General features: G+C 49.5%; 1 protein-coding gene across 2 annotated transcripts; it reads right to left on the bottom strand.

Moving 5' to 3' along the window:
- Positions 1–493: 493 nt before the first annotated feature.
- Positions 494–19,432, bottom strand: PTPN22 (protein tyrosine phosphatase non-receptor type 22). 2 transcript variants are annotated; one of them, XM_075775932.1, is made up of 22 exons: positions 19,153–19,432; positions 15,225–15,333; positions 14,302–14,378; positions 13,332–13,427; positions 12,903–12,941; positions 12,487–12,558; positions 12,333–12,392; positions 11,767–11,909; positions 10,839–10,905; positions 10,118–10,195; positions 9,483–9,575; positions 8,052–8,128; positions 6,473–7,215; positions 5,431–5,514; positions 5,173–5,303; positions 4,611–4,638; positions 4,105–4,185; positions 3,707–3,810; positions 3,038–3,068; positions 2,227–2,304; positions 1,519–1,583; positions 494–625 (listed from the first exon to the last, which is right to left on the bottom strand). In XM_075775932.1, the coding sequence occupies exons 1-21, from the start codon at positions 19,237–19,239 to the stop codon at positions 1,519–1,521; spliced, it is 2,343 nt and encodes a 780-aa protein (XP_075632047.1). In that variant the 5' UTR covers positions 19,240–19,432; the 3' UTR covers positions 494–625. The 2 variants fall into 2 exon arrangements, with proteins under 2 accessions (XP_075632047.1, XP_075632046.1); XM_075775931.1 differs by lacking the exon at positions 12,487–12,558 and having other exon boundaries at positions 19,153–19,347.
- Positions 19,433–20,374: the final 942 nt, after the last annotated feature.

The raw sequence follows: 20,374 nt of genomic DNA, 5'->3' as shown, positions 1-20,374 counted from the left end.
CGGGTCACCGCAAATCCGCCGCTGCGTCATCGCGGGGTGGCGCCGGCGCGCGGGGCCTGCGGGGCCTGTACTGCCCGCCGCTGCCTTGCGCTGCCCGCCGGTGCCTTGCGCTGCCCGCCGGTGCCAGCGGCTCCCGAACCGGCGATCCGCCAGCGGACCCGTCAGTACAACCGGCCTTGCGGGCCCATAAATAAACTTTATTTTTACGGCATTTCTCACACGTCATAAAATGCTTCATTGGTTAAATACACGAGCACGGAACGTCGGTTACAGCATTGTAAAACGTGAGGTAAAGCCGGCTGGCCTGGCAGTTGGCGGGGTTCGGCTCCCAGGGAACGGGCTGGGCCCCGTGAAGGCGTCGAGGCGCGGGCCCGGCCCAGGCCTGCCTCCCTGACCGGGGCTTTGGTACGGCGCAGAAACGCAGAACATAAATTAGGGAAGGTCGTCCGTTGGTTTCTTCCGTTGAGGACACGGGTGCCTTCGGCGAAGGACGGCAGGCTGCTCCGCGCCGCGGTAGCCGTTGCTCCAGCCAGAGTAGCGGTAGAGCAGCCCGAGTTCTCTGTTCCAGTAGTGGTCAGTAGATTCCTCTCTCGACCAAATTCCCCAAATCCCACTTTGTTTTTCTCTCTCTACAGGAAAATAACCATATAAAGCGGTTTTCAACATCTTTATCCCTCCCCACGGAGGATATAGAGAGCAAGGGAAGCTGGTGAGGAATCTGTCTAGACATCTCATCTCCCGAGGTACCTGCCTGCAGGGTTGTGCTGGAGAGTCGCACATCCTTACAAACAGCATTGCTTTAAAAACACATTTACATTTTGCTTTGGTTTGTTTTGGGGGTTTTTTCAGATAGCGAGGGCGGTTAGGTCAGCTAATTCTGGAGTCTGCTACACTAGTTTAATTTCTGTATGATCGATCAGCGTCTTATTGACCAAAAATCAAGACAAATTACCTGATTCAGATGAAAAAAAAAACTTAAATATTTCTAAAATCCGAGATGCTGATTCTCTTTCAGTCCAAGTAACGCAAACGTTTAAGGAAGTGCAGATCTGATTATGGTAGACCTACACAAGTGATGTTACACAGCTGCTGTGCCTGCACTATGCAGGGTCTCGTTCCGCTTTGGCCTTCCCTGTCATTCAGTTCTCTTCGCTGGATCCTGTCACCAGTCTACACTCCTTCATTTCAGAAAGCTCAATCCCATCTTTTGGAAGTGAATATGTTCCAAAACACAACAAAAATCTATCCCTCCTTAGAATAAAACATCTATTCCCTGTTTTAGTTTCCACCCTGTTGTAAATGAACGGAAAGTGCTTAGCTGCTCCTACCTCTATATTCTTCTTTACTTTAAAACTTCAGTTGATGAAGAATGTGCAAGTAGCGCCTGAGCTGCAAACATGATGCAACAGCTTGTGACGTGTTTATTTTGATGGAAACCTTAACTGGGATGAGTACTCAAGACATACCAGGAGGACTTCCCAAATCTGTAATGCCAGATCTATAACGTATATAACATACCTAAATATTCCATGCTGGTGGTGGATTTCTTGGCCCTTTAGGTTTTGAAAATCGGTTTGCAAAGCCTAGGAAGAAATGATTTTTTTTTTTAAATGCACCAAATTCTGTATGTTATAGATGTTGATTATGTAATTCGTTAAGATAACAGAGTATTTGAAAATACTTGTAATTTCAGTTCTTTCCCAAACTTTAAGATGCAGTAGACTTAAAGCAACACCCTGTCATCATAAGTCAACTGGTGCAGAAACAATCTATCAACGTGTCAGTCTGACAAATACTGTCATTAGAGCGCAAATATCAAGATAACTAGATCTTATGCCTAATCCAATAAATGACTGCTCTCTAGTAGAAGAATTTAAGATGGAAAATGCGGTGTTTCTCCTCTGCCATATTACACAACATAAACCTAGTAGCAATGCCGCAGCTTTGTCTTTGTCTTCCGCCGTCTCTGTTGCCACATAAGGGCTTTCTGATCCCGGAAAGCCAAACGCACGCTTTAGATTCTTCACACCTCGAGAAACATTTGTCAGAGTAGATTTCAGGGTTTGCGTTTTCTGTCCTTTCTTGATCTTTAAACATTTCATCAATGAACTTTTAAATGTGTAAAAAATAATAAGTGGTGTTTGTTAGCATTCAGCCTGGGACCTGCAGTTAGACTTTCAAAAAAACAGGTACTTCTTACACCAAAACACAACAAGAAAAACATACCAAAGTTAAGGAAGAACCTCGAATGGTTCGACGGGGCGGATTCCGATGGTCTTGTCAGTGACGACGGACTACAGATGCCTAGAAATAAAAAAAAAAATCAGACTGAAGCAGTTAGTCACTATGGTAATTCCCTGAAGAGCTGGGCTGGGACACACCTGCAGGAAAACACATACTGCCACATGCCGGTGACACTCGGTCAGGTGTGATTTCAGCACAAGCAAAGTTAAGTGCTTTCCACGCTAGCAGAGCTTGAATGCCACACAGGTTTAATGACATGATTTGCTCATACCAGGGAGCGAGCGTACTACGGCAGCATAATCCACCGGGAAAACTTTGCTCAGAAGTGCTCTGAACAGTTTTTAGCAGTCCTGTTTCCAAGATAAGCATTTTAATTTCAGATCAAAGGGAACTTAATGAGAAACTCCTTATTTATGCTCCAAATAGATGGGGCAGAATCCAGGATGGGGCTCACGTTCCCCACAGCATCCCTATCCCCCATCTTTAGAATATTTGTCCCACAACACAGGTTTGAATGACCTGAAAAATTTGGTAATTTGGGCACACTGGAGCTGTCCCCAGGGTCCGGCCAAAGGGCGTTACAAGGGCACCGCAGCATCCTTACGATCCTCCTAAAACAAGTATTAGATGGTACTCAGCGAGCCAGCCCAGCGCTCTACGTCCTACGCCACGGTAGGCAGACGTACAGGGCGTTTCACATCTCACAAGTTCAGGTTCTTGAAAATTCAGTCCCACCTATTTATGTACTTGCTTAAAGCCATCAGGAAGATGCACATTAGCCTGAAAGACTTACTCTTTCTCATGTTTTTCAATATTTTCAAGCTCTGTAGGAAAAAAAAAAAAAGGATTCTTGGAAAAAAATGTAGCAGGCAGTAGATCAGCTACTAAGATAAAGAGAATTCACCGATAAACATCCATGGATTGTATCTCATGAGAGGTATCATGCCTAGCAGCTGAGACTGAAACGCAGACTTCTGCCATTCACTTTCTCTCTGCCTTTTTTCTAGCCAACCCAGATGCGCCTCCCGTTTGTATTATTCTTGCTGTTTTCCTCAAATGCTTCTCTGCTCAACCGTAACATCCTGAAGTACAATTGCTCGTGAGGTTAATTAACTAGGGCCACACTAAGAGGCGGCTGGTGATGAGCAGAGTCTGTCCTCCACGGGAATTCAGACTCCACTCCAGCAACGTTTTCCCAGAGGAACTGGCACTTCAGGGGGACAGAGTGCCGAGGCAACCATATGGCTGCGTTACTCTCTGCCTTACTCAGTGGTTTTGTCTGCAGTTCTACAACAAAATATTTTTATTAGCCTTGTTTCCTTGCCCTAAATACAAGTGGTCTCAAGGCAGGCAATTTTCACAAGGTTAGCAGTGAGAAAGCAGCAATAGCTGTAGCTAGAACGATCTCTTCTTCTCACCCCCTCCATTTTCAATAGCTTCTGTTTTGTCTTGTTTCTTTTACCTTGCTTCTCCGGAAGCATTTCATAGGCTCTTTTGACGATGTTTCGGAAGCATGGTCCTCCAAGCCCAGAGCACTTGTAGAATTTCTTGCAGCAGGCTGCAGACCTGGGAACGTACGTCAGAACATTTTCAGTGGTCATTCATGAATCCTTCTACCTTTTTGCTAAGTGCTTTGTTGTTGCTTGTCATTTCCTCTAATGCAACAGTTCTAGAAATTTCCAGCAGGTCCCCTAGTTGTATTTACTTTCTTTATATCTGCTGAACTCTCCTGCAGTTAGGTCCTGAAGCACTACCACTGGTAGTACTTCGAGCAAGTGGGTCACGATCTCCTCAGCTATCTACAGGTTTAGGTGTAAATATAGAATCTGTTACATGCAGAGAAAATAACTCATCACTTACTTGCTGCATCAGCAATAACAAATGAGTCCGGGGTTCTTTCAGGAAGCGGGGGAGGAGAGTTAGAGCGATCCCGGGTTGTCTCTAAGAAAGCAAAGATAAAAGAGTTGGTTACCTAGCTTTAAATACATCTATATATATATATATATATATATATCGGTTCACTGAGAGATCCACAGCACTCTAACCGGCATATGTCAGTCTTCTCAAAGGAAACACACGACATGCAGCGAAAGATGCGACAACCCTTAGCCTGAGGCGGCTGCAAGGAACATCATCGCGTACGGGGTGAGGCAGGAGCTGAGTAGGAAATACAGAACTACCGGTTCGTTTGGTTGCAGAACTGTTTAGTTCTGTTTAGAACTGTTTAGTTGCAGAAGTATTTAGCGACACAAAATTTCTGTTGGACTGAGCACAGATCCTAAAGACATTTACTAAATAGGGTAAAGCAGCGTCAGTAAAAAGCAGACCTTACTTCCAAGGATAGTTTATCCCAGCATGAAACATACCTGTTTGTGGGCTCCGAAGCTTCACACTCTGGAAACAAAAAAGGAAGGTATTTGAAATTCCAACTACCAAATGTCATTCTCTTGCACACAAGCAAGCCAGAGGAGACGAGGAAATGATGCTAGGTGCAAACACCCTCCCCCACACGCCTCCGCGCTCATGTAATGGAAGATAGACCTACGTCTTATTGTTTCACTTTACAAAGCTATAATTCAACTACAGGATGATCAAGATATGCCTAAATTTTGTTCAGCTCCTGCCTGTTCCACAGGGCAGCGTGAACCTCAGCCGACCACTAACTCCCCGTCTTCATTATCCTTCTCTAAAAGAGGGACAATATTTTTACTCCCTTGTATGGGATCCAAGACCCCCCAAAAAAATATCTTCGGAGTAAAGTAGATGTTGATAAGGAGGAACCTGACTGACACCACCTCTTCCTCCCAGTCCTGCACCCTGAAATAAGTACGTGGTGCCAAAACTAGGGTCTTTCTTACAGAAGGAAACATGATAAGGAACTTGGCATAGCAATAGTGCTAAAGAAGAGATAAAAAGCCACTTACTTACCTTACATGGTCTCAGCCTCACTGAGTCATTAAATGCCTCTGAGTGAGACTCACCACTCCACTCCAAAGAGGTTCCGATATTTGTATTTCTGGCTGGAAGCTGAAAATCAGAAGTGGCCGGAAGAAATTGTCCTAGAAACAATTGAACACAAGAGAGGTCATTTCTCATCCCAGGCACTGCCGGATGCCACGATACCACCCCAACACGGGGAGAGCCCTCAGTGCCCTTCTCGGCCCCTGCTTTGTTAAACGCGCTTACCAGATTCGCTGGCCACGATAAAGGACTCGGGGGTTCGCTCGGGCAGGGGCGGAGGATCATCATCGTCTGGTTGTGGCAGGGTGGCTAAGTGGAGAGACACAGACAGATTACCTGCACAGCACGACACGGCAAAACTGCAGACCTTTGTAGAGACTCTACGAGCTGACTGCTCTTGCCCAGAGATGATGGTTAAACCCCTCTACGCCGTAGTTAAAAATCCAAACAGGCCTCAGCACCAATTCACCTGCCGCTAGCTACGTGGCCCCAAGGGCAGACTTCCAGCAGCGTCGGCAGCAGAATTCCTGTTGCACAAGGGAAGATGATGAGCCAAGCTCACAGCAGTACCACTGCTGCTTGGCTTGTGCCGCAACTCCCACAACTTTCCGAGAGTCTCTAGCATCTAGATAACGAGCACACTTTTGTGACACTGAATGCTGAAGGGCCTCAGCAGGACAAAGCTGAGCAAATTCCAAAGCTGTGGACAATGGGAAATGTCCAACTGGGCCAGGACTGACCAGGCCAAGGAATAATTTTGCCTTCTTCATATGGCAGGTGATGGTTTTAAGGCTATGGATCTGGGCAAAACGCTAACGTTGAAGTCCTGGTTCTCAGTCTCGGTGGGATGTCTGTCCCCCTGCACAAACACTCTGCAGAAAGGAGTGGGGTTTGACCTGGAAACTAGATCGTCAGAGAAAACCATTTCTGGGAGCTTTCTGAATGCTTCTTGGAGCACCCTGGTTTAAGAATCGGTCGGCACCAATGCCTGCCTTCCCGTGACAGCTGTACCCAGGTGACACAGTAGTCCAGACTAGCTGTGTAATGCAAAACCCCAAATCATGCTGTGCTAAAAATAGTGTTTATCGGAAGAATTTAAGGCAGGAGGAAACGAGTGCAAGGATGAAACCAGTTGCTCCCTCAGCTTCCGCGGGAACGCAGTCCCGAGGAGCAGCTACAGCCCTGCCTGGGTGCCAAAGGACAACACTCCGGCATGCCGCAATCCAGAGTGACCAAGCCCAGAGCGTCGCAGTGCTGCACCACTTACTCGGGGAGGACATCCTCTCCTCGTTCAGCAGGGGAGCGTGGTAGGACACCGGCCTGGGTGATGGGCAGCTGGCCGCGGCAGGCTGCAGCGGGGCACTCACGGCGCAGGAAGGGAGAAAAACGTCCTGCCCCTCCGCAAAGCACTCGGCAAACACCGGGAACGTGGGTTCCTCTGGAGAGGGCGAAGAGAAGTAGGGGTCTTCTGCTGAGCAGATGTAAGGGTAAGGACATTGCCCACAGTTCGTGTGGCTTGAGGAGCCGTCCACGTCCTGGCTCGAGTGATCCAGCTCAATAGTGGAAAATCTATCCTGCTTCTCCACCTGAAAGCTTGAGGAACAGGCACTGGGCAACTGCGGACTCAAAACAGGCTTTGCATCCCCTGCATCCCATTCCCAGCCGTCTCCCCGCTGCGCCAGCACAAACGGGGTCGATGCAGCCCGTGTCAGAGGTGCTCTGCCACAAGGCCCTCTCCTGCCTGCTCCCTTCGGTTCCAGGTTCAGAAGCAGCTGCTCGGGAGAGATGCTGTTGAACTCCAAACTGCGGTGTTTCTGGAGAGCGTCCCCAGCGCCCCGCTTCTCAGCGGCAGCTGCCTTCCTGCAGCTGGTGAAGTTCAAAGTGCCAAAGGAGATGGGAGGGACTCCAGAGCTGTCGTGTGCTCCCGTGGCAGACAACGATGTCAGGGATGCTTCGCTTTGCACCTCCGGAGGAAGACGTTGGTGCACATCCTGTGCCTCTTGCTCTGAGCTGCAATAAAGCACCGTGATGTGAAGTCAAAGCCATCTAGTACTCAGAAATCTTTATTATCCTGCTAACGAGGCCCCACAACATTGCTCCTAAGAGCAGATCTGTCCCCCAGAGCCCGGTTTAGCCTCCAGCAGGGAGCACAGGGAAGGACTGTGCACCCTGGTTCCCCCTTTGAGCACCATTAAACAATGAACAGAGGAGGCCCCTTTATGCGGGTAAGGCACACCCTCAGTGCAGACTACACCACAAAGCAAAATTATTCACAGAAAGCAGACACTGCAAACCAAAACATGCCCACGGAAAGATCCCGCCACCCCGTGAAGCTGCCCATGTTGGGAAGCTAGACTCCTCAGGCTTGCAGTTCCCACAGCAAGAGGCACTGGAGCGGCACGTGCAGATGGAAGATGGGACCAGCCTGGGACACGCTGCAGGGCCAGCTCCAGGCAGAGGGCTGAGATGAACCGGCACTGGGGTGTCTTCATGTGCATGAGCCTTTTTTAACACCGGCCTGTGACGTGTTTTCAGCTCGTATGTGAAACACTGTGTAAGCACAGCATGAAACAGGCAGAAGAGGGGGGGAACAGATAATGGCATGCGGGGAGGAGGCTGAGAGCTCAGTCTCAGAGACACATCAGTGAGAAGAGCAGGAATTACGTGAGGAACAAATGTGACAGTCAAAGTGGGACTCAAGGGAGGATGCAGATCCTGCTGACAAACGAAATGCAACGTTCAAACAGAACTGTGTCGCAAAGCACACATAAAAAAAATGCATCTTCCTGAAATCATACAGGTGACTGAAAATACTAACCCAGGGGATACTTGTGCTACAGCCTTACCAGGATAGTAATCTCAGAGAATAAATATCTTCCTCTGGAGTCAGAAGTGGCTTGGCTGTAGGATGCTTTGTTTGTACCTAGTGAAAGAAAAGGTTAGAAAACGAGAGTGAGGAGGAAGAATGCAAAGAACACAAACATGCTATTTCAGGAGCTGGAATTTGTGCCATCTACATTTAATGACTAATGCAGTTCGGAAGTGACAAACACCAAGCTGGAGCTGAAAACAGAGAACAGCAATTCTTTCAGCACCCTTCTGAAACGAGAGTACAGCCAGCCGTACGATCATCCCGCTGTTCCAAACACCCACAGAACAACCTGTGCAGACATCTCTGCCTTCGGGTCCCCAGGCAGGCACTCAGCCCGGTGTCATCTGTGGCACTCCAGCCCAGGACCATCCCCCCTGCTCTGCACAGTGCTTTCGGAGGGCAGTGAGGTTTAGGCAGGCGAGCGGTTTGGCCAGGAGCTACAAAACCACATCCGGACTTGAACTGTTTTCTGTGTTTTGTGTCAACCTGCTCTTGCATCTCCTTTGCTTACAGACTGTCCACAACTTAGAAAGAGGCTCTTTCCAGCTCTTTTCTCGCTCAGCTCTGGCTTGGAACATCCTGCAAATCCTATGGCAAAACTGAGGCGCGAATCCCACCGCAGGAGCCCGTTCCCAATTCTTTAGATAAAAGCTTCTGGCAAAATAAGCTAACTGTAACTTTTCAGCCTTTACGTAAGAATGGCAATGCATTTCCTTCAGCCAGATTGCAAACAGCTACACAGGCAAGGTAAGGTCCGTGCCAGCAGTCACAGAAGAACAGCAAGAGCAAAGAAAAGCTTAATCATGGATGTTTTGTATGTTCCTGTTTATATGCAACTTCATACCAAGACCACATTGTTTTCCTCGGAGGTGTATCAGATTTGAAAGACTTTGACATGTTTTTTCACAAGATATTTTAGCCTACGCTCTGCCACAGGCACGCTGTCGTGCCTCGCCAGAACACCACCGTGTTGCAGATGTGCCCTTCCAGCTGTACCGCCCCAAGCTTCCCAAACTAGGCTGAAAGTCACTCTATTGCTTGCAAGCACTCCATGAAACCGAGTTTCACTGGCACGTCCACATGGAAATCAGCTTTTACTGAAGAAAGTTGGTGCTATTCTATTCACTCATTACATTAATATATATAGAAAATTGTTTTGAGAGCAAAGAAAATTTCGCTCTCGCTTGGGGCCAAATCCTGTGATAAGCATTGCACGTTCAGGGAAACAGCTGGATTTTCATGGAATAACTTGAGAAGAGGCTCCGTTTGGGCATAAAGGGTAGCAGGAAACACGGCGATTCATTCCAGGTCTGCAGAGGAGACCTCTGCAGCAGGAATCTAGGTTAGAGCTGGCATGCCCGAGGCTGCAAGTGGCCACTACTGTGTTTATCCTGGGGACTTTTACCTGTGAAGCAGCAGAATCTTCCTGGGCATCGAGTGCTTTAATCTGCCTTTTGAAGAGCTCAATCACTGCATCGTAAACCAGCTCATACTGCTCCTGTGTTCCGGACAAATAAAACAGAGATGAGAGCCAGCACCTGCGGTACTTGTAAATGGTCACCTGTTACCCAAACCAAGCATCAGCCCCTGAGAGAAGCTGCCACTTTCTGGCCCATTGGCCGGGTAAATTCTCAGAAGAGGTGGAAGCCACAGCTTTCAAAGGGTTCACACTGAAGCATTTGGGGGGGTTTTGTGTGCGCAAACAATGCTGTTCTGCATTGAGCTTCCTCTTCAGTCTATCTCAGCTGAGAAGACTTCCCACTTTATTTCCTGGACAGTCCTTTGTTCCACATCGTGAGTGTTCGATAAACCAGACTGCAAGCACTAAGCTATTCCAGCTGTCTACAAGGAAATGGTCAGCAACCAAATTCATTTCTGCAAAATCATTCTTCTCTTCAGAAAAGGGACCTTACAGACCATCTACATGCCCCGGTTCCCAGCAGCACAGCCGCTCTGTTTCCTTACTGCGGACCCTCCTGGGGAAAAGCTGAGGCCCCAGTATGGAGAGTTATTCCAGTTGGTGAAAGTTCCTGAACGTACCTTGGTCTGCACTATGGAAGGCCTTTGCGTGCGCATTTCCTGGATCAGGCTGAAAATACTGAAGTTTACTGGAACAATCTTGCAAGAAAGAGGAAAGACAAAAAAAATTAGAGATGGGTCTACGGCCAAGCAGCTTCCAAGTCGTGACGCAGTTTAGAGCGGCGTCCGAAATTCAGGCCTGCTACTGCTAAGAATTTTTAACGAAGGACCTGCTTAGAGTGCCATTTTTGATGATGAACCAGCTTGCCTTGTCCCTCCCATCTTGCACTCCACAGAAAACAGACTTTTTATAACAGCATTGGTGACAACAGTGGATAGCACGAAGGGCAAGACTGATTTCCCAGATCAATGGGTCCAGGGTTGCTGCGGTACAGAAAGCAGCCACTCCTTCGAGTCCTGCCGCAAGGCCAGGGGTCACTTCACTGTTAAAATGTACGTTTTTATTGAAGAACCAGAGGAAGTCAAGGTGCTAGTTTGGAAACCCTGGCTTTCTGATGCTTAAGTGAGAGACAAATTGAAGACTGAAGGCCAGCGCAGAGCCAGGCCCCCTGGTCTGAAGGGAGTTCTCGTGCACAGCTGCCATCTGAAATACATCTGCATGCAGTCGGGCGGGGGGGGGAAAGGGAGACTAAGGGGAGAGGGAAGACAAGGCAGAGACAGAGAGATGCAGCGGTGCTGCACGCAGGCGCCGTTTGAAGGCGCAGACCGGGCTGACACTCACTCCGTCCTTCAGCAGCTTCTGGGTGTAGTCGATGGCACAAATGACTCCTGTTCTCCCGCAGCCAGCACTGCAATGACAGTCACAGTGGGGTTGCTAGCAGAGGTCAGAGGATGGGCACGCTGTATTTTCTGACAAGGTTATTTGAAAAAGATCCCCTGCGACCCTCCCGTCCCACGCCACAGAGGGTGCAGACCTGCACAATGGCCATCCTGCTCCCGCCGCAGCTTCACCCGCCCCACGTAAGGCTCCACCTGCCCGCAGCTCTGCTGCAGGCTGGAAGGCACATCTCGTGCTCCTGCGAACACTTCTCAGTCCTCCCGTGGTGACCAGCCCACACGTGGACATGCCCAATGTTGGTGGTCTCCGAACAACATGCTGTCGCTGGCCTGCTGTCTCCTTCCCTGCCACCCGGCCATGCTGGTGGTCTTCAGAGGACACCTTTGCCTCAGGAATTCATAGAATCATAGAATGGTTTGGGTTGGAAGGGACCTTAAAGATCATCTAGTTCCAACTCCCCTGCTGCCATGGGCAGGGACACCCTCCACTAGACCACATTGCCCAAAGCCTCATCCAGCCTGGTCTTAAACACTTCCAGGGATGAGGCCTCCACAACCTCTCTGGGCAACCTGTGCCAGGGCCTCACCACTCTAACAGTAAAGAATTTCTTTCTAACATCTGATCTCAGTCTCCCCTCCTTCAGCTTGAACCCATTCCCCCTTGTCCTGTCACTACACTCCCTGATAAACAGTCCCTCACCAGCTTTCCTGTGGCCCCTTCAGGTACTGGTAAGCCGCAAAGCTCTCATTCCTCTGAGAGAAGCTCGACTGCAGGTTTGTGCCGGTTGCCACCCCCCACGGCTGTTTGGGAAGCGAGAGTGTAGGGGCCAGGGGGCCAGGACCCCTTCCCCACCGGTGACCGGCTCACCCACCTGCAGTGGATGCAGATGGGGACGCTGTCGTCCGGCTGGTAGCAGCGAATCTCGCCGATGAGCTCCAGGATGGGGTCAATGGACGAGGGGACATCGTGGTCCGGCCAGTTTTTATAGTGGAACTGGTGGACGGTGCGGATTTCCTGCAAGAGGAGAAGCGAGTTGGCAGGGTCTGGGAACACCGAGGGGACACTGCCGCAGCTCCCACGGGCACGGATCAGGATGTTGGCCCTGCAAAGGGAAGCCGGCGTGCTACAGACATCTCCAGTTCCCATCTGCATCGGTGGGCAAAGGTTAGAGGTGCCGTCTGCAGCTGCAAAAGCAGCGTTGCCATCTTATGACATTCTTGGTGTTACCTGCTGGCCTCACTTACCCAGGGCCTGAAGGGCCTGATTTGTCATGACTGACAAACAGCTTCAGAAACTGAGGTTTGAGTTTGTTAACTTTTTACTAAAATAGCAGGCTGAGCAGCATAAAATTTTTTGCACAAAGTGTGCCATATTTCGATGTATTGTTTATTCAATAAAGCTAGCCAAGATGCATTTCCTGCCTTGACCTTTACTTACCTCATTCAGGGTCACCTTTAAAGTCCTAATCACATACTCATTTTTCTTCTCTTCAGCTTCCTGCAGAAGAAGAAGTTAGAGTCACATTTTCTGCGGATGACATGAGTTTCCAGAGCGCGTGATGTGACACAGTGCTCGCGGCAGCTGTACTCACACAGGCGACGGAGAAAGGACCGCACTGCAGGGGAGAGCCGCCCGCCTCTGCCCAGTACCGCTCACACTTCTTCTGTTGTGAGAAGCAGGACACGTTTGGTTATTCACCACCGGGCCACCCACGCCGCCTCCTGCCTCACTTTGCAGGACAAAACTGGTGCTGGGGGGATGCCCGGCTCTTGCAGCCAGCCAGCTCCAGCCTCCCTTCCCTGCAGCCATCATTGCTGGGTTTTTCCTTCTGAGGAGGCTAGCTACACTACTGGAAACAGTTTAAGAAAACCAAGTTCCTGGAAACTCAGGAGACAGCTCGTATTAAACAGAAACTTGCTGTCGCTAATGGGATCTACTAAAAATCTGCATGTCTCCACCCTGCCCAGGCACTGTCGTGACAGAGGCCATCTTTGACACGTTACTCACCTTTCCCATTTCAAACTCCATGCAAGCCATGACCACAGTCTGCAGAAAAAAGGTTCATTAGAAAAGTCTGAACACAAGTTTCTTATCCAGGCAGCAAAATCAAACTCATCACCTGCAGGTACTTTTCAGCAGTGAGGAAGTTCCGTGGGCTGCCTTCCCCAGAGTCCCGGACGGCCACGTGAATCGAACTCGGGACATCATCCACTGCCCAGGCACGAGGACCTTTCCCGCTCAGAGCCCGAATGCAGAGACCACCACGAGCAGGCTCCTGCCTCAGCACGAGCGTGGAGGAGGCTCATGGGAAGGATGCGGGGCACACACAGCATTGGGAGTAAAACCCTATGGCTCCCACTGTCTGCTTAGTCAAAAAGGACTACAGACAGCTTTCCTTTTTAACAAAACAGAAAGGAATATAAATCTGCACCTTACCAAGACTTCATACTCCCAGATCATCCTCCAGAAGTCAATGACAGTAGTGGGGAGAGGACCCTGGGTTGCAATGTATGCTCTTGGCCCATAGACACCCTAAAACAGCATTCAAATCAGACACGGAGACGTATTTGCATAGCTCGCTAGCAGAAATAAAAGTCATCCCTCTTGCTGAATCTCACTTCTATCCAATGAGCCCATTAAAGATTTAGAAGGACTTTTATATAGTTAAATTTTAGGCACCTACATTAAATTAAGCATCCAGAGACCAACACTGTGCAAACCTCCCAAAGCAGACCCAAGCCAGGGAGCTGGGCTTGAGGTGAGATCTGCTCCCAGAGACCACCTGTTCTTGCAGTGCATTTGGGAGTGTGGAGGTGATGTTGCAACAGCTGATCCAGCTCTCCAGTGTGCAGCTTGGCACATCTGTGGCTGTTGGCCAAAGAACGAACTGTGATCCCTTTGCGAAGGTCCGTAAAGGTCATGAACACAGGAGAGTCCCCAAACGCACGGAGCTCCTGATGGACAACCGGCCCGCGTTGTCCTGTCCTGTTGCTCGCTGCTGCACTGGGTCTCAGCTGTGCTGCAGTGCAAAGCTTCCTGCCTGTGCACTGGTTTCAGGCAGGGCGATTCTGGCCACAGGCAATTTTGCACCACTGACACCCACCAAAGGCAGTAACACTGACAAGGAAGTCAGGGCTGTGAGCCACAAACTGTTCCATCACCTGCCCCAGCGTGAGCGTCCCTTGCCCTGTAGCCTGGTGCCTCTGTGCTGCAAGGGGTGTTTGTGAAGGGCTCACTGATTGTCCACATCGTCTTTACATCAATTACCCTTGAGCACAGGCCAAAAACTAGTCCTTTCACTCACCACGGCCACAGGACCTGCTCCTCCTGGCACAACTCAACCAGACAGCACTAACAGCTCCTACAGACACCTTTGCACAGCAAAAGACCATGAAAGAAGCAATACCTTGATGAAGTTGGCATTGATGTAATGAGAATCTGCATCTGATGTGATCAGGGACAAATTCACTCTGCTGTGGTCAACTGCAGGCACAAAAGCAGAAGAAGCGGCAGTTACTGTTTGTCTCTTGTGGTAGCTGAGCTCCTCAGACTGCAGCACAAGGTGCTTTGGAGGAGCACGGACACCAGAGAGCTCATCCCAGAGCAGATGAGTGGCTGAGCAGGCAGCGAATGCCACCTCCTGCACCTATGGATGGCCTGCACAGAACGGCCATTGCCTAGGGGCAGCAGACAGGCCAGCTCGCTTTCAGAGTGGTCACGAGGGCTTAGGCAAGAGCTGGAGGTGTTGCAAGTACCCCCGTGCAACGCCAGTCTCCTCCTCTGACCATGGAGCAAGGCAAGCCTAGAATCACCCTGCACTCCATCTTAGAGGCTCAAATGAGGTCTGTGGGTTTAGATTTTTTTTTTTTTTCAAGCTAGATTGGATGAAAGGGACAGTCTGCTCTGATCCTAGGACAGACTCCTTTTTGGAGACTACTGCACCAAACCAGGATAAGCCACGACAGTTTTTGCCTGTAATCTGTTTTGTACCTCATGGAGACATCTTTGTCCAAAGTGGTTGCAATACTACCCAGAAAGTTTGCAAGGACAATCATTAGAGGATGTTTTTCCTACTGCACAGAACTTCTTCTATCTGTAGAAAATACGTGCCAAAAGTCTTCCAGATCATGCACTGTGACAGTCAAAGGTAAAGCCTTAAATCTGAGCAGCAGAATTCACGGCCAAATGACAGCCAGTGATATGCTGACATGCAAGCAACTGTGCAGGCAATGCTGGAGGAAGGGATGAGACTCAAGCTAGCAAAAAACAAAAAAACCCCAACAAAACAAAAAAAAGGCTGAATAGGAACATTTGCCATTTCCAACCTACAGGGTAAGATGTCCTTGTATCTGTTCTTCTTGATATTCTCTGGTTGCTCAGATGCTGCTGTAGGGTAGATTTTATCCGTTCTGTACTTTGTTGACTGCCTTTTCAGCTTCTGTGATAAAAGAATGGAACAAATTACAGCAGATGTGCTACATACAACACACTACTAGAGAGTACGTGTGAAGGTCTCTAGCCTGACCCGGTTCACTACCACAAAGCAAGGTCTGCACCATTAATTCTTTCCTGAGTGGCTTTTCTCAAGGTGCTCAGAGCAAGAATAGAGACAGAAGCCACCTGAAAGCCCCAGCACAGGCTTCTGAAGAATGGAAAGTGTGTGCCGAGGCAGTGCCCACACGAGACTCGGGCACGTAGGCTTCTGAAGTGATGCATTTATACAGCACATAAAGCATCACCCTCACAAATAAGTGACACACAGGGGAATCATTCTCAGTATAAATGGCACCTAGATAAGAGTACTAATAATGTTCAACCACCTTTAACAAATTATATCAGAAAAGACAGATAAATCAATTGGTTTTTCTCACTTTGGTAAAGATGCTCCCTTCTGTAGGTGCAAACAGCAATGCTCGAGCCACTAAAGGAGCACAAGCAATCGGAGCAAAGTAGCTACATGCGCTGATGAAAGAGAAAGGAGAAGGAATCCTAGGACAGACCCTTAGGGGTATGAATCTCTCAGCTCTTTCATTTCCAGGATAAAGCTGCAGCGCTCCTGAAGAGTTCAAGCATCTTTTTCCTGCCAAAGCATAGAATTTGATTTCACATACATCAGCTTCTGAATAACATGCCGTTCATTACCATCAACTTCAAAAGCGCCATTCTTGCTGTATTTTTTCTTTCACAATTTTTTGTCTACCTAGCCACTTTTCATGCCACCCAGGGGTGCTTTCGATTTAAAACAAAAGGCCATTTCTCTAATCAGTGTCTCTACAGTTGGACACTCCGATGGGCGAGTCTCCCTTTCCCATCACCCCGGAGCCGCACCTTCACAGCCCTTCTCCTGGACATCGCTGCTGGGGTCCAGAGACTCAGGCTGACACAGGACAACCCTCAGTATCATGTGCTTTTATGAAAGAAAGGTGTGCAGGGGAGAAGAACAAAGGGAAGGGACCATGGGCACACCTGAGCTGCAAGGTGGGAGGGTCGCTCACACCTCCTGCACACCTCATGGTGACTCCCCGAGCTGCTAACACGAAGTGGGAACAGTGGCTCAGCTGCTCATGGTGTGGGGGAAATGGGGAAAACAAGCCCATTGGTCTCAGGGTCACCGAACCAAAGCAGCGCCATGGTCGAAGGGGTTAATGCTGAAGAGGCGGCAGACCCTCCTGCTGGTACCGGCAGCCTGCTCGAGGGCTCGGGGGCTGCGGCTCTGGCATGGCAGCATGTGAGCAGGAGTCACAGGAGTCCTGATGGTTTCAGGGCCCTGATTTTTGGGTGCTCACCGTAAATCACTTCGAGAATGAGCTCACCAGTGACCTTCCCACAGGAGCTCATAAGCATCTGTGTTTCAGCTCTCGCAAAAGTTCTCATCCAGTTTTGAGAATCCCATCCCCTGTCCTTCCTTGCTGCAGACCCAACGTATTACCGGCTGCAGGAGAGCTGCAAAACTCCCCTTGACTCCAACCAGCTCTAGACGAGCACCCGCTAGGACAGGACACCCATCGGGACCTGCCTGCGTTAAGCTACAAATAATGATATTTGCCCAAAAAGCCACATCAGGAGCTGGAGGACTTTGTAGGTCGTACGTACCTGACCATGCCAAGCAGCCCCTTAGCAATACCGCAGATAAAAGGTGCATAGAACAACGTGTTTCTCATCTCCACAGTATTTCTGTGCACAGATATTCCGATTCAGATCCAATGGTTTTTAAACATTAAACTGCAATTTTTAAACCCTAAATTCTGCTGCTCTCCAGCTATAATACCACAGGAGCCACATCTCACTGACCTGGAGGGAATGAGTCAGGAAGAAGGTACAGGAGGCCCAGGACAGTCCACGTGTCCGGTCTCTATTAATCAAGAACACAGGGGCAGGCACAGTGTGATAGAAGTTGTGGGAGCAGGATGGGTTTTGTAGACTACACATCCCTGTAACCCCCTGAGCTGTTCTGCTGTTGGTCGCATCGTCCCCTGTCTCCTTCCGATGCAACCCCAACTCCCAGGGTAAGCTTTCATGGAAGGGGCATCGCTTAGTCCTGAAGCCAGTCTTCTCATAGCTGAGGCTCTGAATCGCCATACCTTTCTGTCCCTGCATAAACTGACATAAAACTGCCTGGGAAATGCCTACATGTGAGAAAGCAAGCAAGTAAGGATCAAACTCTGGATGTGAGCCTGCACAAATAGAAAAAGGAGACTTAAACAAAAAAGCCCCGTCGTTTACAGTAACACCACCACAATTTGCATGTACAAATGCTTGTTCACACAAAGAGAGGGGAGGCATTAGGATGGTAAAATAGCATCGCACATTTTTACCAAGTTTGGAAATGCAAGCCATCGCAATTGCCTGTTAAGGCTTCTGCGCTTGCAACAGTGGCCGGCAGCTCGGGCCATCCTGGGAAGATCTCTTCCTGGTACAAGAGGAAACGCAGCCTTGACCACTTCTACCTGCCATTTTGGTCAGAAAATTAACTGTACGTTTGGTTGCCAGAACTAGCCCATGCACCAGGGCTCGACAGCCTGCTGCCTCGCATGGCACAGCACAACCCCAGCACGGCAACGAGGGGGGGGAAATTCAGCAGCCTGCGACAGCGCTTTGTTCCATGGAACAACAGGCTGTCACTGCAGGCTCAGATTAATCACTTCCCTCCAACCCAGACACCTAGAAACCAAGCACTAAGCTTTTCCCAAGTGTCTGAAGTGTCAGCCTTCACTGGTACGACAAAGCAGGGCTGGATCTTGTGGGGACTCCTGAGTAACCCCTGCACCTTCCCCAGAGACCACCGTATGATGCAATCCTTGTCCGGCACATGCGCGCATGTGTCCGTCTCAGGGCCAGTGGTTATTCTGGTGTTTGAGACATCTCAGATCTCACAGGTAGACCACTTTTACTCCTCCCTATGTCTGCTAAAGCTGGGCAATGCCTTTGCTTCTCAGAGCAGCCCAGACAGCCTACCGGAGCAACCTTCCTCCAGCTGATAGATCAACAGCGAGCCACCGCAGAACGCCAAGGAAGGCTAGAGCCATCAGCGTTTTTTGCTAGTTCTGCCTTTACGGAAGAAGAAATTAATTTCCAGGAGGGGCCAGAAGCACCGCAGGACGTAGAGCACATGCACTCATTGCAAATGGATGCACAAGCCCTTCCACGTAACAGCGCAGCGCGGGCGGGTGGAGAAAGGGCCCGTCCAGCTGCTCGGATCGCTGTCTCCCCACGCCTTGGCCACCGTGCCCGGTGTCCACGAGAGGTGGAACAGTCTCGGGTCCGCAGGGCATGTCTCTGAGCACCCGCTCCCTGCTCTGCAGGTGGTACAGGGGCAGCGGCAGGGCTCTATTGAAACGAAAAAAGGAAAAGCTATCTCAAGTAGCAACCGGAGATCCCTGGCAGGAACACGTGTATCGCAGATATAAAGGACTGCAATGGGGAGAAGGGGCAGCGGCTCCATATCCCTCGCTATACCCCCAGTTGTATTATCAGGCGAAGTGAAACTGCATCTTGACAAGCGCATTCACAAAGCAGAAAACAGGAAGCACTCGGGTAATTATTTAAACAGCAAAGAGTTTTACTTTGAATGCAAACAATTAAATTAATTTCTGTCTTTACGTTCCTTTTGCTGCAGTTAACTCCTGCATCTCTTTCTGCTGCAAAATTCATAGAAAACCTTATTGTCACATGCAAATCACGTCCCCGTTTGAGAAGCGACTGAGCAGTTCCCTTTAAAATCAACAGAAACACAGAGCCGTGCTTTAAGCAAACTTACCAAAAACTCTTCTACAAACTCTTTTTGGTTGAGCTTTTTGCTTTGGGCTCTTTTCAGGTTTTGCAGCAGAATCTCGCTTTGGTCCATGTTGCCGGAGACCGAGCGTGACTGGCCTGCTGAACCTGGGAACGGACATGTCAAATGCACGCCGCAGCGGAAAGCACCAGCCCGGAGAGCACTCGCAGCAGGCTGTGGTTTACTGACTTCATCACAAGTCTTAAAGGAAATTAGTACGTAACAGATATCGTGGTCAAATAACAAAACAAAACACGTAACCTGGAGCCCTAGCGCCTCCTTTTAAAACCACCCGCACGTTGTGTGCGCCCCGTGGCGAGGGTGGGCAGCGCGGAGCTGGGCAGGAGCCTCGTGCGTGAGCAGAGCTGCCCGGTCCTTCGGCCACGACGTGCCTCCAGCGTGCCTGGCTGTTTCCCCACACGCTGTGCCGCGGAGATGTTGGAGACCAGAGCCAAGCACCCCAATATCTGACTTCTTCAAGCACCGTGACAGCCGCCACCAGCAGCACAGCCCTGCTGGGTCGCGGACTGGAGGGGCGAGCGTGGGGGGCAGCAGCTGAGTCCCCTTCCCCGGGGCTGCGCTTTGCTGCCGGGCGGCCGTGGGGAAGGCAGCTTGTGCCAGAAGAGAGGGTCAAATCTGACTCCAGTAGACTATAGAAATCCAATTAATTATGCCAGCCTAAATTCACCTCACTCGCTCACACTTACAGGTACTTTAAAAAACCCATAGGGCAAAGAGGAGGTCATTCCAAAGGGGGAAGGAGATGCAGAGAGCAAAGTTCTCGAAAGCCATCCATTTTCTCTACTCACAGAAGCAGGAAAAACTAAACTAAACTAAAACCAAGAACCTTCAAAAAAACCCCAAAAAACCCACAAAAAAAAAAGGTATGGAAATCACAACATGGATCTTTCCAATATCTCACGTTTTGCACAAAGACTTCAGCCTGGCTGCACCAGGTCTGCCTCTCTTTCCGATTGTAACTAGTCATTAAACGCATTCCCCTTCTGTGTTTTCTTGCAGATCGGGTACAGAATAGCTACAAGATTTCTGTATCAGGCTGCTAAAGGGCAAAGGGCTGCCAATCACTCTGAAAGAGTGATCCCTCTTAGTTTAAAACAATGTGAAGTTCTAATTTTGCAAAAATAAACCTTTGAACCACCTGAGAGGAACAGACAGATCTTTAGAATAACTAACAGAAACGTGTTTT

The sequence above is a fragment of the Balearica regulorum genome, chromosome 25 (genome assembly GCF_011004875.1).
Source record: "Balearica regulorum gibbericeps isolate bBalReg1 chromosome 25, bBalReg1.pri, whole genome shotgun sequence".
In the NCBI taxonomy this organism is placed as follows: Eukaryota; Metazoa; Chordata; class Aves; order Gruiformes; family Gruidae; genus Balearica; species Balearica regulorum.
Note: the sequence above shows the minus strand (reverse complement) of the source record. Positions and strands in the feature narration are given on the sequence as shown.